This window comes from Hesperophylax consimilis, chromosome 21, assembly GCF_061612785.1.
Source record: "Hesperophylax consimilis isolate HC1 chromosome 21, BYU_Hcon_1.0, whole genome shotgun sequence".
Classification (NCBI taxonomy): domain Eukaryota; kingdom Metazoa; phylum Arthropoda; class Insecta; order Trichoptera; family Limnephilidae; genus Hesperophylax; species Hesperophylax consimilis.
In genome coordinates this window covers 815,596-832,284 of record NC_142856.1, presented here as the reverse complement: position 1 = coordinate 832,284, position 16,689 = coordinate 815,596, and the positions used below count along the sequence as shown (strand labels likewise).

At 34.5% G+C, this 16,689-nt stretch overlaps 1 protein-coding gene across 1 annotated transcript in view; it reads left to right on the top strand.

The window, feature by feature from the left end:
* Positions 1-5,181: 5,181 nt before the first annotated feature.
* Positions 5,182-16,689, top strand: part of LOC149413463 (uncharacterized) — a 189,300-nt gene continuing 177,792 nt past the window's right edge. The window contains exon 1 of the mRNA XM_089644735.1: positions 5,182-5,562. Coding sequence (XP_089500861.1) covers positions 5,370-5,562 — 193 coding nt within the window. The 5' untranslated portion in view covers positions 5,182-5,369. The remainder of the gene's footprint in view (positions 5,563-16,689) is intronic.

Here is a 16,689-nt window from a genome sequence, read left to right as displayed (position 1 = left end):
TCCTATAGTAGATTCTATATAAATGATAGAATATAACGAAAGTAGAAGTTGATTCAACATTGGATTTCTATTTCTGTCGGGTGTTTTATGGCTTAGAAAGCCCATTTTATATGAAATCGATCGTAGAAATAGATGAGTTGGGAACGCGCCATTAACTAGCACAGGATTAAACCCGCGACGCCTGATCAAAAAACCAACGTATTTGTCTACTTGGTTACAAAGCGCTCAAAATATAATTTTGTTTTATTGATACATTACAATATCTTTTTTATAAAACGTGATTGGGTAATGTGAGCCTCACTGGGTGCTTCTTTACCCGTGCTGAGGCCTCCATTTTGCAATTTTATGTGACAAATTATGTAGGTAAATATAAATGTGCTGTATTGAAATTATGTTAATTAAACGAATTTAAATAAAATATTAATAAATAAAATAAAATAAAGTAATGCAATAAAAAAATAATAACAATAGAAAAAAAATCAAAATTAATTTAAATTTGAAAATATCTGGAGTTGGTGAATTATTTTCCCATTTGATCTCTGGTGAGTTGACATGTTGTTCTTGTATTGTTTTGTATTTATTTTGCTTATATGTATAATGCACTTACATAGTGTTGATTGACTAGATTCACTAGATGATCATTTGTGGAAAAGTGTGTGTGGAAGGGTTTAGTTTTTCCTATGGAATGGTGAAGAATTAACCCGGATAATAAAATCGGAAGTTTGAATATAAAATTAAAATTAAAATTAAAATTAAAATTAAAATTAAAATTAAAATTAAAATTAAAATTAAAATTGAAATTAAAATTGAAATTAAAATTAAAATTAAAATTAAAATTAAAATTAAAATTAAAATTAAAATTAAAATTAAAATTAAAATTAAAATTAAAATTAAAATTAAAATTAAAATTAAAATTAAAATTAAAATTAAAATTAAAATTAAAATTAAAATTATATTAAAATCAAAATTAAAATTTATTTTAAACTTAAAATTTAAATTTAAATAGGCAGGGAAAATTAATGAAGTACATGTTATAGGTAAATATCTATCGAGCGATTATTGATCCATTCACAAGTAGCTACTTTTTATTGAATAATAATTAAAGAAATTAGTTGAAACAAAGAAAAGAACCGTCGCGTCGCGGCGCGGCGCTGGTATCGCGGCGAAGTGTCAGATTCGAAGGACGATGGGGTTTACATTGCGATTTGACTTGAGCGAGTTGTGTACGTAAATACGTTATCAAAGCTAATATATAGATTAGATCTCAAAAAAGAATGAGCACCAAGCAATGTATTTACTGGACATCTTTCTCTCAATCTCGCCAAAACATTAAATAAGCATGCTCATTTTTATTATTATTATGAGTATTAAATTAATTTTGCATTCCTCTACTTCCGTACAGTTTTAACATTAACACTAATATTACGGGCAAGTCAAGTTAACGATAGACGTTAAGGACGCCCCATAAAAGGGTTGGACGGTCAAACTAATCAAATCAAAGAAGGATCATGTTAGAGTTAAAAATGAAATATATTGCATATACAGGGTCTATCGGCACGTACCCGACAAACTTTAACCAGCTATTCCTTAGCACATTTGGAGTAAAATATGTTATGGGCACTTTGCTGTCCGGTAACATTTTTTTTTAATAAAAAATTTACTATTCATATTTTCACCACATCAGAGATGTGCTTTATTTCAAATAAATCCATTTCAAATGGAAATGCAAAATGCAAAATGGGTATTTTCCATTTTGCATTTTAAATGCTTTTCTAAAAACCATTTTGCATTTTGCATTTTAAATGCTTTTCTCAATGCATTTTCCATTTTAAATGCTTTTTTGCAACATTCTTCCTGTTATCTCCACTCATCTTTTTTTCATAGGCCCCGTATATGAGTCGGTCCTCAACCTAACTATTAGAGATAATTTACGTCTGTCAAGTTGCTACCTGGTAGAAGCCCTGGCAATTAAGTGATACCATTAAAAAAAATACAGATTCAAATAGTGAACACGGGGCCATGACGCTGAAATATTAAATTTTAGATAGGAGTTTCTATTTTTTTACGTTGTGTTTTCAATGGTTTCATAATCTGTGGTCGTGGTGTTTTTGGATTTACAATCATGTAAGTACTGTAATTAATATTAATATATCTCACATCGAACTATCTACCTATGCACGCTTCCTAAAGAAAACCAATATATTATGCTAGAATTGTAGAATGCTATGTTAGTATTTATTTATTTATGTCTATTCTTGGATACACGTTTTACAAATGATTACAGTGGTTTATATTGTAGTACAGAGAAAAAGTACAGAAAAAAGGTATAAAAAATAAAGAATATAGGTTGATATAGGTAAAACTGTGTGTGGGTGATATTGTATGTAACGTGAACACCTCACTAGGAGAACCTGTGCTGAAGTGTTAACGTGTTTGAGATTATGGGTGACGGGTATGTGTTATGTGTTGTGGTAGAAAGTTATTATTATTATTTTTTTTCACAGACATATATTGAAACATGAAATCACACTTTTATATGTGAGTGTATGTATTTTTAGATAATTCTTGAAGAACGTGTATAATATTTAATTTTACTTATCATATTTTGGTTATGTTGGGTTTGGAATTATAATCTTTTGAATAAAGTGAATATCTTGATTTTTTAACCAGGCAACGATATGTTTTTTGAGAAAGTTTGAAGATGTGTTTGTAGTCAATAATTGTTTCAAAGTAATGGGCATACTGTTAAAAAGTTTGGTTGCATAACTGCATTTTAACCAAATATATTTTTCTTTCAGGGTTGTGAGAGATTTCACAATACATTACCACAAAAATGAAGTATTTCCTTCAAAGATGTTGGAAATGTTCCCGCCACTTACTCAACTTGTTCAAAGGTTTTAAAAGGAAACATGGTCGCTACTACAAGTACAATTTGCGCTACAGTGTCGTATCCATTTTTTAAAATGAAGTGGACACCTAAAGAACAGAAGGACAGAGTGCGTTCACTGTTTTTACTACAAATAAGGAAATTAAAAGAAAATACCAAAAAATGTTATGTAAATCCACAAATTGGAACTAATAGTCTTGTACGGGATGAATCTTATTTTTTTCGAAGATAATGAAGATTCATCTGATTCTTCCGCAGCAACAGCAGGAACTCCAGATTTAGAAGCCTTGCAATACCTTCAAGACAAATTAACCGATTTTGAAATGTTCCATGACTACTCTACTGTTAGGCACATGTTCATAAAATGCAATACTTGTCTTCCGAGTTCAGCACCATTTGAATGTCTCTTTTCAAATGGAGGTATAATCACGAAACCTCATAGAAGAAAAATGAGTGATGATGTTTTTGAGAAGCTTGTTCTTCTAAAATCTAATAATGGCTAAGGCTACATAATACCTACATAATGTAGAATATATATTGGTTTTCTCAAAGTTGTATCATATTATCTGTGGGTTTTCTAGTGCGCCTGCTTGGAGTTTTCTGTGACAATCTATGATCAAATATTGGGTGCGCACTAGAAAACAACATTTTATATTGTCTGATTGTCTCACTGTCCTGTATTTCTTTACTGTTCACTGGTGGATGTCCCCTCACTAGAGGGTTACTACACAAATTAATGATGATGGCCTTATGAAAAAATCATTAAAAATGACAATTTTTAGTTAATTATAGATTCTATTATATTCCACTCAAATTCAATTGTTTTTTAGACAGTACATATCAGTATGTATGATTTGTTATTCCACAAGTTGTTCTACATTGATGTCCATTATTAAATGACAAAGTTGTTTACAAATTCTATAATTATTTTAAACCTGAGAAACCATTTTGCATTTTCAATGCATTTTGAAAATAGGTATTTTGCATTTTGCATTTTAAATGCTTTTCTAAAAACCATTTTGCATTTTGCATTTTCAAATGGAAAAGTTTTGACCCATTTCCATTTTGCATTTCAAATGGTTTTTGGTACCCATTTTGCACATCTCTGCACCACATGTCACCAATGTTTTATCCTTTGTCAAAGTTTGAAAACCCATCTGGCAATATTTTGTTCGAGTTTCGTTGAATAATGTACGTTCGTACCTACGTTGGCGCGCTTTTACAATCACAACGAAATGGCACGGCACCATTCGTCTCATTTTTAACTATCATTATTTATAAAAAAATCTAAAAAATCTTGTCTTAAAAAAAACATTAGTTTACCAAAAAATAATAAAATTATTATTTAGTGTGTACGAAAGAGCGAGGACACTTTTTGACACACTTGCCAATAACAGCTGTTGAACGCGAGAAACAATGCAAATGACAGTGACGGAGTGTGGATTTTTTTATTTATTTTTTATTTTTAATGGAAAAAAAATGTTACCGGACAGCAAAGCGCCCATAACATTTTTTACTCCAAATGTGCTGAGGAATAGCTGGTTAAAGTTTGTCGGGTACTTGCCGATACACCCTGTATATATAATATACGTTTGAGACAACGTATGATTATTAATTACGTAAATAGTATGTAAAAGACAGAATTGCAGGATGTTCCATTCCATCTGAATAAACCTGATGGGAGATGGTGTGTTTGTTGGTTGGTTAAGGTTTTTGATAAAAATAATTGCAAGCAATTTTAATATTATTATTTTGAGTTATTATTTTGTAAAACGATTATTGTTGATTTTCGTCGACACAAAAAACGATCTTGGAACCAACTTTGGCCCATTGCGTTGGCCCAACGTGTAGGGATTAAGACCTGGACAAACCCCACCCCATGAACCCGAGTACCTGTGGTAAGTCACCAAACATAGACATGTTGGTTATTCAATAAATGTTTTCCGGGGCGGCGGTACCCAAACCCGCCTCCCAAATAGCAAATACTGTTAATCTATTTACAATAGAAAAACAATTCTTTCAAAAAATACATTCACCTATCATGATAATGTCTTATTACTATATATATTGTGATGCTTTATGTACTAAGCACATTGTTTCACATTAAATAGAAACAAAAAACGTTTTACGAATTTTTGCATATGCGTCAACTTGACTGTCATCTGAATTGCTCCAGTGGAAGTCAATAATATAAACCCGCCTTCGAAATGTAAACCAGCATAGCGCTCGCCGCCCGCCCGCGCCGTTCAGCCGCTGTCAAAATTCAAAATCAGTCTCTGTTGAATTATCGTGCAGAGAGCATCGTCGCCTGCTCCGTGTAGATCTCTCGTGTTTTTATTAACAGTCAACGAAAAATATTCGCGTAAAACCCTAAAAAAGTGTACATTAATCAAATTGTGCTGTGAAAATTGTATAAATCTCTAATGAATATAGATGTTTTACGTTCGTGAATGCTGTCAGATGTTATTGTTGTGGTAAAAATATGAGTTTTAGTGCGGGTAGGCAAATTGGCAGGGCCAAATCTTCCTCCATGCAGGAGGAGTCTTCTAGGGGTACTCTGCGTACCCCTGCCGCTACCAAGGTGAACGATGAAAGTGAAAAACTTGTGAAGTATATTAACGACAATGTCGTCGGCAGGAATTCTACGTTTCTGGGGCCCTACGGAAAGCGTAAAGGTAATGAAAATACACATTTTTTTGTATTCAAATGCTGGTTCATTGTAATAATAATATTATTGTTATTGAATTCTGATAGCGTCATTGTTTTGTGGTAATAAAAACGGCAATCGTAATAATCTGCAAGTATCTAGACACTTTTTTATGTTCTAATTCGAATAACAAGTAGGTAGGTTATTTTTTCTACAACGTATTTTTGTAATTTGCGCGCGATTTTTCGCGGTTTTTTCACGTTATATCCATGGATATCTGCCGTTCCCTCATGTTCAGTTCCTCGCGTACCAATTTTAAATTTGTTTTATGTGTTTACCGGATTATAAATGCCCGCAGCCAGTTGGACTACGGCATTCTCAATTTGTGAAGGTTGAAGGAAGTGGACAGTGGAAAAAGATGGGGAAGAGAGTGGTTGGGAAGTAAGTAGGTACCTGGCTATTCACTCATTTCATAAAACACACAAATCCCAACTGTCTGGAGCAAGTCGGACTATGGCAAGAGGATGAGGTAGAGGAACGTTGAGAAGTAGTTGACTGTTCAGATCTGGTCACTAAACAAGCCAAGATGTTTCTTTACAGGACGTTACTGGGTTTATTAGATCCGATCAAAATCTCAAACCCCCCACTTCGGCCTCAGTATTGCGTAGGAAAAAAAGAGATTAGTACTCGTATTATTTGCATAATCTCTTTTTATCGACGTGATGTAAATAATAACTTATGGTAAGTAGAGATCCCCCCCTTTTCTCCCTTGACCACTCCCCCAGGATCGAACCCCCTTCGGGTTGAAGAATATGTGATAATATATTGATTTCAATAAAATTCATTTCGGGAAAGACAAAATCATACAATTAAAAGGAAATTATTTTTACATTAGACTACGAATTAAAAAGGGAGTTCAGTGAAGAGTGTACATATTTATATTAAACATAGACTATAATAAAGCTACATAAAAAAGCTAATGTTTTTTGTTGTTTGGTATTGGAAGTTTTCGGTTACTAGGAAAGCGTTGTATTGCTAATAATCAATAATAATAATCGCAGAGCCGAAGATACTTTCAGTATCGCCGCGGTGAAAGATAACCTTCCGGAATTGAAACGTTGCTTGAAAGTTGTTCTCAATTTGGGAGGCGGGTATGGGTACATTGGGTAACCCAACACCTATGCCGTAGGTCACCTTAAGTGGTTCGTTACGTTTGGCGACTTAGCAGGGGTGCCCAGGTTTATGGGGGTTTGCTTGGCGGGACGGATGAGGAGAGGCCGGTTGAGGGAGACCTTTTTACATCTCCAGCCGGACTCTCTCGACCCAACGCCTTACACACCCGGAGAGTGGGAGAGATATATTCATATGTCACTCCTGAGCATACTGACCCTCAGATTCTTACCCACACTTCATACCTCTTGTTTCCCAGAACTTCCTCTCATTTTTACTTAAAAGTACTCTCCACACAGCATACCCAAAGATGACAAATGCCTAGAGGGAAATTATTTTTCTCATGGTCTCCTGTGTAGAGTTAATAAAAAAAGCTTTCGCTTTGTTTGGTGACCATGTCTGAATATCCAGGTACTTCCTTACCTTTCTCTTCCCCATCTCCATCCACTCACCACTACCTTTAGCTTCTCAATATATCCCAAATCGGGGATGCCATAGTCTCGCTGGCTTCAGACGGTTGGTAGCAGTTAGGACTCCTGTACGAAATCCACAACAAAAACAAAAATCGTATTATATGTTCCCTAAGTATTTTTATTATTTTTTCTCTTATTCCGCTTCACTCAAATAAATGGATTTAGCTTTATTAATTCAAAACATGATTTATTATGTCGGGGGAGACGGAAAAATACGCACTTTTAATTTTAATTTCGTTTATTAAGTCACTTACGCGATATGTCAATTAGTATGCGGCGCGCAGCCGATGGCGACTATGTTCATATCAAGAGTTGGATTATATTCATAATATCGTATTAGAATTAAATCACAAACTAGTCTATACAAACCTAGCGTAGCCCACAAACTACTTGAAAACTGGGATATAACTCAGGGGACGCGAGTGGGCGTTATTAAAGGTTCCCCAACATTTATAGTAACTTTTAGTAATAATATAACTAAATTCAAGTATTAATTCAAAGTAAACATTCCATATTTACCGTGAAGCGGAATTCGTAACCTTTACCGTATTTTTTATACGAATCTCAGGCGAAACCGGTTGGTAAATAGTAAACTGGTTAGTTATATTGTAAAACGGCACTCTCGCATCTATCTGACAAAACACTTTGTCTGAGTAGTTTCGAAGCGATGATTCACGCTTTGCGCCGGTGTTTTTCCTATAACTTCCTGCTGATGCGGCACAGTAATATAGAATAGTTTGCCTGTATTGAATGCCACGCACACGACTTGAGACTGACAAGATAAAAGGAGTTAACGCACACTGTTCGGATGTTTTTATTTTATTTCATTTGGTTTTACGCCAAGCTGGGCTTTTATATAGAATATCAGAACAAAACATACCTAGTCAGCTATCGAAAATTATACAAAGCGTTTTAAAGCATGAACTATTGTTAGACTGATAAACTAATTATGAAACGATATTAGTAAAACATGTAACAGTAACATCAATGAAAGTAGAAACAAAACAATACTACATATAAGTCAAATTACTAAAACTAAATTACCCACGCTACTATAATTTATTTGATTCAGCAAAGAGCTGGTATAGATTACGCTTAATTCTATAAATGGAGTCAGTGAACATAATATCAATAGTATCACTCAACTTGTTGCCGAGATCATGCATCATATTGGTTAGTGAGTGTGTCTGATAGTTGGTTGTGTATGTTACATTTTGTCTTGTGTTCCTAGTCGGTATTGAAATTTAATAGTGGCGACGATGGCAGGACTGTCAGTTAAGACTGTCTAATATAACCAGGTCTGACAAATAGCACTTCTAAGATTTGCATTAATTCAATCCCGAAAACAAAAATAAAATTCAAATAAATGTATTTAAGGCGATGCCATACATAGTAATGCAAAATCATGTGTTTTTGGTTTGAAAATTTGGTCGCCTAGAAATGTTTCAGATACTTTAATTAAATACTGCGAGTAGAATACATCTTGGCCTTTGAAATAATCGAGTATTTTTATGTAAGTCTTTTTATAAGCCCAGAAAAAAATAATGTATTGGCCTATGAAAACTGCTTTAAAATTCAAAATCTCCTACTTACGAACCCATTTTCGGTTATGATTTTCTTGTATAATGTGGCAAATTAAGTTATTTATAAAATGATCGGAAAAAATCAATATTTATCCCTGAACATCCACAAAATAAAATAAAAGGCACTTTTTGGCCATGTTTTCTTCTTGCATAAATCAAAACAGGCGGATGGTGTTAAGCGGGAATTTAAACCTTATCGCCATCTACGTAAGGGTTGTTATTGATAGCGGCTCAATTTAAAATATTACACGACGTAGTGCATCGCCTTAAAAAGATAATTCAAGTTATAATAGTGTGGATTTCTTATTGAAGCCTTCTACCTTTTCACCACTGACAATAACAATAATATAAACACAAAGCAGCCATCATTCAAATACTATAGCATAATAATATATATTTAGTTGCATCGCATTAAATGCAGTTATGATAATTGTCACGCAATGCATTACGTATTGTTCTATGATTCTATGCGCATGGCTTATTTACTTTACTCGTGGTGCGTGCCAATTAACCGTTGTACTGTTGCCATATTGATATGTATTATTATTATTTTTAAAATTTATTTTCTAATACACTGCTTAGGATATCATACTGTTGTTGGAGTGACCGGGAGCCAGGACAAAGGTCAATAAAGACAAAAATACAGTCGATCCCGGTTATAACGAACATGGTGGAACCTCAACCAACGTAATTTACTTTTTATTAGTTTAGTCTTTCAGCTTAGATACCTCCTTTTTCAAATTCTCATGAAGTGACAAAGACTAAAAAACTTTTTACGTCAACAAACAGGTTTCCAACGTTTCTAATTGAATGTTGCTTAGTATAAAAAAAGTATAAAAAACATGAACCACCTTAATACATACAAATTATAATCCACTGTACGACAAATATACAACATAACTTCAATATCTCGTGTTTAGTGATAGAAACTAGAACCGAAATAAAATAGGCATTACAATAGACCCAGAGGTTCACAAACTTCTTTGGCCCACGTTCAGATTTTTCCGATTTGTTTTGAATAGACCCCTGCTTCCTAATACTGATTTTGCAGACCGAATTTTTCTTACTTTTTCTTCTTTTCTTGAGTTTGAATTCTTTTTTTTGAATATGAGTTTGTGGAGGGAGGGGTGGGCTTTCAGAATTTCGTTGTTGTACTTTGAAAACAATTCGATATGAAACCACAAAAAATGTTGCCTAAATGGGATCTACTCTCGTGGATTTACATCTCACGCACCCCTATTTTTTTAATTTACATGGACCCCCTGCAGGTCTATATCGACCCTGGGGTCTATATAGACTATATATTTTTATTTTATACACTTTTTCTATAGACTATATTTTTGTATATAGGTTATATTTAAAATAAATTATTTTTTAATAAAACGTTAAAAAAGTGTGGTGACAATAACGTTTGTTACATTCTTCTAATAAATGCGTGTGTTTTTATTTTTACTATCGCTATCGGTGATTTTAGTTATAAAAAACGTAAGGTGAACCATTTTAATTTTTTTTATGCTCACATTAAAAAAATATATATTTTATTTATAGTGCTAAAATATGAAAGCATTTATCAGATTTCCAAAGAAGTTTTCAGTTTTCGGATAAGTTCAAAAATATTCAATTTATTTGGATTTTATTGGAAAACGGAAATACTCCGACCTCTGTTAAAATATGGCAGAGGCCTGAGGAGTTAACATATAAATAAAGACATTACGAACATAATAACACATCCCCCTCGCAGACACACACAAGCCTAGCTTTATTATGGTGGTACATCTTATATAAGACATTATGTAAAATGATTCCCATGTACAATGTAACATATTTTTTGTAAATGGACACATTAAAAAAAAAATAATGTCCGAAGTTCGAGAGTGCTGAGAAATCTCAAAATAAATTTAAGGTTTGGCAATGAATCGAACAACAACAGCTAGTGGAATTTTAACGAGTTCCTAACTGCAAGAAAAATATAGGGCAATCTTCGGTTAGGTCATCTTAATATCGGTTACTGGGCCATAAATCCGATGCAATATTGTCAAGCGAAACATGGTTGCTTTTTAACTAACTAACTAACTAACCATCACGCCGTTTCCCCGCAGGGGTAGGCAGAGAGGACGGACCGCCAAACAACTCGGTCTTGGCACACACTCCTTGCCTCATTCACATTCATCTCTTCTTGTTGGTTGCTTTTTAAATTCATATTATGTGCCTACTTCCGAAATGATCTATAATCTTAGAATTAAGGTGCGAATATTTATTTATTAGGTTTTGTTGGTCACCTAATGTTGTTCAGTATAATATCCGTGTAGTATACTCGTTTAGCAGCGTTCAATCATTCCGACTATTTTGGTGTTATAACCGTGTTGTCGTTATAAGCATTCGCGTTATAATCACGTTCCATTGTAATTTATTTTGCCAATTCTGAATAAGATAATTATTTACCATTCTATGTATTAGATTGTATAACATACAGATTTTGGTAATGTCACGGTCATTTGATTTAAATATTCAGTTTCGAGGTGAACTTTGGTTTTCTTTTCGACTTTCACTCTGATTCCCAAAGGTTGCGTCCACTTTAAGGCTTCCCGGTTACATATATAATATTAAAACATCCTTTTATATGGATTCTTTGCTCGTCATCAAATTTACTTTCACTCAGTCTCTTGCAGGTCAAAAATACCACTGTTAAATACCACTACAAATGTGTTATAAAAAATTATATTATAATATTTCATGCTATTTAATAGTAGGTACCTGCCTAAATAATTCATGTTTATTATGCATTTAGCTTCTAGCATATAACAATAAAACACGATTGTATTCACAAAAACATGTTCAATCGTATTTGATTTATGTTTTGTGGGCTCTTTCAAAAAATCATATTGTAATGGGATTGCGCAATATTTGGGCAAAGAAAAATAATTTTTAGGTTATTTGGTAGATTCTTTAGGTACGGATTAGCAGAGATCGTTTTGAAAGCCTAACATAAACCCAACTTTTAAAAATGATTATGTGTCTACCGTTGGATGTTCCGACGTTGTTTGTGCCAAGGGCATGGCATAATAACCCACAAAATCCCCAGCCTATCCTTGGAATTGCTACTTCTTTCTAGTTACATTAACTTCGGCAGATCTTATAATAGCTGTCGTCTGACGGTGGTGTCTCGTGTAAAAGCGCTTTTCACATTGGGGGAAAAATTACTCTGAAGATCCGATGCAAACAGCTTTGAGTTTGACATTTTTAATAATGGATTTATAAAATTTTCACGAAAAAGGACAGTTAATAATAATATTTTGATGAATTGTAGCTGAGCAGTTGGACATAGTCGTAGAAATGACCCGTTCTTTTGTGACAAATGTCAATCCTGTACAAGCGGTGTGTTTCCCAAGTATGCACCGGTGCCGAAGGGATCAAAGATGCTAGTTCCTCGGAGTATCTTCTATTATAATATCGGTAGGACAAGGACAGCATACAACCTGACGCATTTGCTCTAAAGATTTCAAACCTTTTATTTGTCAAGATAGGGGAATCTCTCAAACGGGTGATATGCAGACGTGATTGAATTTTGGAATTTACCTAGGCAAATCAAAATATAATCATTATCAAAATGATGAAACAATGAAAATCGTCACTAGGCGAAAGATAATTCAATTTATGGTTTTCATTGATGTACGAATGACAAGCATTCATTTTTGGACAATTTTCAAATGAGTAAGAAATATTGTGAAGCTGAAAGAAAGGAGAAGAGAAATAGAAAAGTTATGAAGAAGGCGGAACTACAGTTTATTCAGTAGTATAAGTGTCTATAAGTATTATATTAAATACAATACGATAGCTTTGTCCAGCTGTCATTAATATTCCGATCTCCCGTGGGACACAAGTCGAAAAGTCACCATGTATAAATATACCTCCTCAGGATGTCAAGGTCGTCACGTGTCCCAACTGAGAATCAAACCATCTCATCCCAACGCTAACTGAGCACGTCAGGTAATGTGGTAATTATAGATTATGAGTTTCAGGCGGTATCCAGTGGCGGGACTTCTAATTATCTAACAATTATTATTATTAAGATCTACAACACTCTTTTAAATTATATGAAAATGCTTTGTCATTCAGAAAGATTTTCACTGACTTGGTATTTCTATACAAATAATTCATTTGATATCCCAGAATTGCTTGCATTGATAAGCTTTTGGATTCAACCATGTAATACTAGAAGTGGGGATTTATTTATTTCGGGATTATTTCACTGCATAAATTATGGGACTTACTACCAAATGTATTCCTCTCCGCCCAGAATACTTATGGAGGGAAATAATTATATCAGTTGACATTACAATTTATCACTAAACAAAATATACAAAATGTTATTACTTATGTGCAATAACTATGCATAAGTTTTAACTATGTTTACTATTCATTTGTAAAAGCCTCTAAAAAGGGCGTTAGTAAATAAATAAATTATTGTAGGCCCCGATGAATTAAAAATCAGCACCCCCATCTTATAAGTACAGGGTGGGGCCTAGAAACTTTAAATTTTTTATGGCGAATTAAATAAAATGCATATAGGCACAGTTTATTTTTTGGTAATGATAGCGTAATTTCAAGTTTCAAATGAAAAAAAAGACATTAGAACACTTGGTTATTAAAATGATGATGGATGATCTGCAGTCTCTCGTGTCTAGGATGAACGAAGTATGCGTGAAGAATGAGTTAATGATGAATGTAAGTAAGTCTAAAGTAATGGTGTTTGAAAGAGAAAGTACGAAAACAGTGTGCAATATAGTTGTGAATGGGGAATACTTGGAGCAGGTGGATGAATTTGTGTATTTAGGAAGCATGTTTACGAGAGATGGGAAGGCTGATAGAGATATTGAAAGAAGAGTAAATGCAGGTACCTCCATTAATGGAGGACTGAACGCAGTTGGCGCTAACAAAAAATTGTCCAAAGAAGCGAAGTTAGCAGTCCACAATGGAGTGCTGGTACCTACCCTGATGTATGGAAGTGAGGCATGGAACTGGCAAAGAAAGGATGAAAGTAGATTGAATGCTGTTGAAATGAGATCCCTGAGGCGTATGTGTGGTAAAACCATGTATGATCGTGTGAGGAATGTGGATATCCGCAAATAGTGCAAGGCTGATGTAAGCGTAATGAGTAAGATCAAGAAAGGGACGCTTAGATGGTTTGGGCATGTAGAGCGAATGAGCGAAGAAAGGAGTGTAAGGAGAATATACGATGCAAATGTGAATGGTATCAGAAGTCGGGGACGCCCGAGGAAGACATGGCACGACCAAGTGAATCAGATACTTGAGTCGGGCCATGTCAAGAGTCAGAACAATAGAAGAGTATGTATGAGACGATGTATGAATGTGAATGAGGCAAGGAGTGTGTGCCAAGACCGAGTTGTTTGGCGGTCCGTCCTCTCTGCCTACCCCTGCGGGAAAACGGCGTGATGGTTAGTTAGTTAGTTAGTTTATTAAAATCTCAATTTGGAAAGTTAGTTAACCAATTGTCGCTTTTTACCGACAATTTATCTCCATTGTTATGTTTTCATAGTTACGCTACTGAAATCACATTTTCTGTATTTCAGGAAGTTTTCTAGAGAACTCACAAACTTAGTAGAGCGGAGAATATCTCATTATGACTACTGTTCTAAATGTCATCCGGTGTTGCCCTTGCGAAACTATAATTACCCAATGAGTTATTTCTTGGGGTTGCCCGTACTTGAACGGTCTGTCAGGTAGGTACCCTCTAATTGATTCTCCCCGAAAGAGAACTTCTTCCTGAACGTGAGAACAGAGCTCGAGTCCTTGGCATAATACTATTACTCTTATATATTTGGTATGACTAGATTTTAATAATGGTCAATTTCATATGGCATCATTGCCGCGCGCCGTTTAGTGATTTCATTTTGTAGGTCGCTTTTTCTAAAAAATTGTGTTTTTACATTACTTTTATGTTATTTTATCCATGGCGAGCAAAAATGCAAATAATTATATAAATACATACATATTCTAGTCATTTTCCTGTTTTATTGTAAACTAGCTGAGGTTCTCGGCATTGGCCATCCTCCTGTTTTGAAGGTCAAATGTGAAAAAATATTAATCACGTTCTCAATAAAAGTAAAGATTTACACACAAATCAAATCCACACCTCCTGCCACAGACACTCTTCTTAATATAAATAGATTTTAGGCATTTATTATGCGTATAATCCGATGTCTAATACTGATATTTGAATTATGACTAATGGGATAGTGGATATTCCTCATTTTCTCCGAAGTTTCATTCTTTAGATCCAGCTGCTCTGCAATGTAATATATAATATTCCATCTGAACGGCTCATGATGCAAACGCAAACGTTGAGATACTAATTCAGTAATCAACACCCACGCCTCTAATTAGAGCACGATTTCTTGCATTCCAACCGTCTCGATCTCGGTCTCGATACACGTGTAAATCTGCCAAAAGCAGTCACTTATTAATTCATTTGTAAACACAGGCATCTTCACCACGATAACTACATTATATCGTTTGAATCACATTCCAAATGTGACATATCAAACGATTGCTTTTGTTTTTTTCAATGTCACAAAACAAATGTCAGACGGCCATCTTGAAATTCTCGCAGGTTTTTTCTACGCCTGCAACTCTGGCAACATTGAAGACTTAAGAAAAAAAGATATAAAAGGGTATTTATGAACAACATTTTGATGGGATGTATGTAAAGTTATCTTTATTTTGCTCTTTATTTTGTTTTTAAATTTTTGTCCCCATTCGAGAATTGTTGTGACCTTGTACCTACTTACATTTGCAACGTTAATATTATTTCCTATGTGCAGTATTTTATGAGTGGTTCCTTATCGACACGACCTCGGCGAGCAGAACCTACTGCAACTACATTAAATACTACTGCACCTATATTGTAATTTATACTGAAACGCTGGCAATGCGGTTGATCATAATAATATATTATCGCTTTTGACAATAAAACGAATTTACTTCGAGTTTGGTTGTCTCCCGGTGGCAGATTCCTTGGCTACGCACATCTCCTTAGTGTACCCATCCCCCTAATTTTGGCTTTGGCATAGACTGGAGCGAGTGCGACTATCTCACTCGCTCTGTTTTCAAGGCCGAAATGAGAGAGAAGAGTATATTGGGGACCAGTGGCGGCTCGTGACTGATGGAGTGACAAGTTCGACATTATTGATGTAGTTTAGTCCAACGATTTTTTATTTTTTTGAGAAATCGAGATTAGTTTGGCCGTGACGCACGGATTTCCTGAAAATCTTCGTACGAAACATCGAATTTTCGAAAAAAAAAAACAAGACGTATTTACGTACGACAACAACATCAATACTACATTTTTTTGTAATATTAGCACTCTAGTACACCCAAAAGTCACGACCCGCCACTGTAAGGGAAATTCGCCTTCTGGTTCCACAACGTGACTCTCAGGTATTTGAACCTTCGTTCAATTTGGATATTGATACTATAGATAAACCTGTGTTCCTTTATCCACTTCACGTTTCTTACGGCTATTGGTGTTTTTCACCCCCCTTACCAAGCTGCGTGTGTCTCCTGAGGTAACATTGCCCTTATGTTCGGTTAATGGTCCCCGGCGACTTTCTGACAGAAATTCACTGAGTCTATGAGCACTATAGATTGTCCAATAGAAACTCACTGATTCTATGAGCACTATATATTGTCTGATAGAAATTCACTGAGTCTATGAGCACTATAGATTGTGCAATAGAAACTCACTGATTCTATGAGCACTATATATTGTCTGATAGAAATTCACTGAGTCTATGAGCACTATAGATTGTCCAATAGAAACTCACTGATTCTATGAGCACTATATATTGTCTGATAGAAATTCACTGAGTCTATGAGCACTATAGATTGTCCAATAGAAACTCACTGATT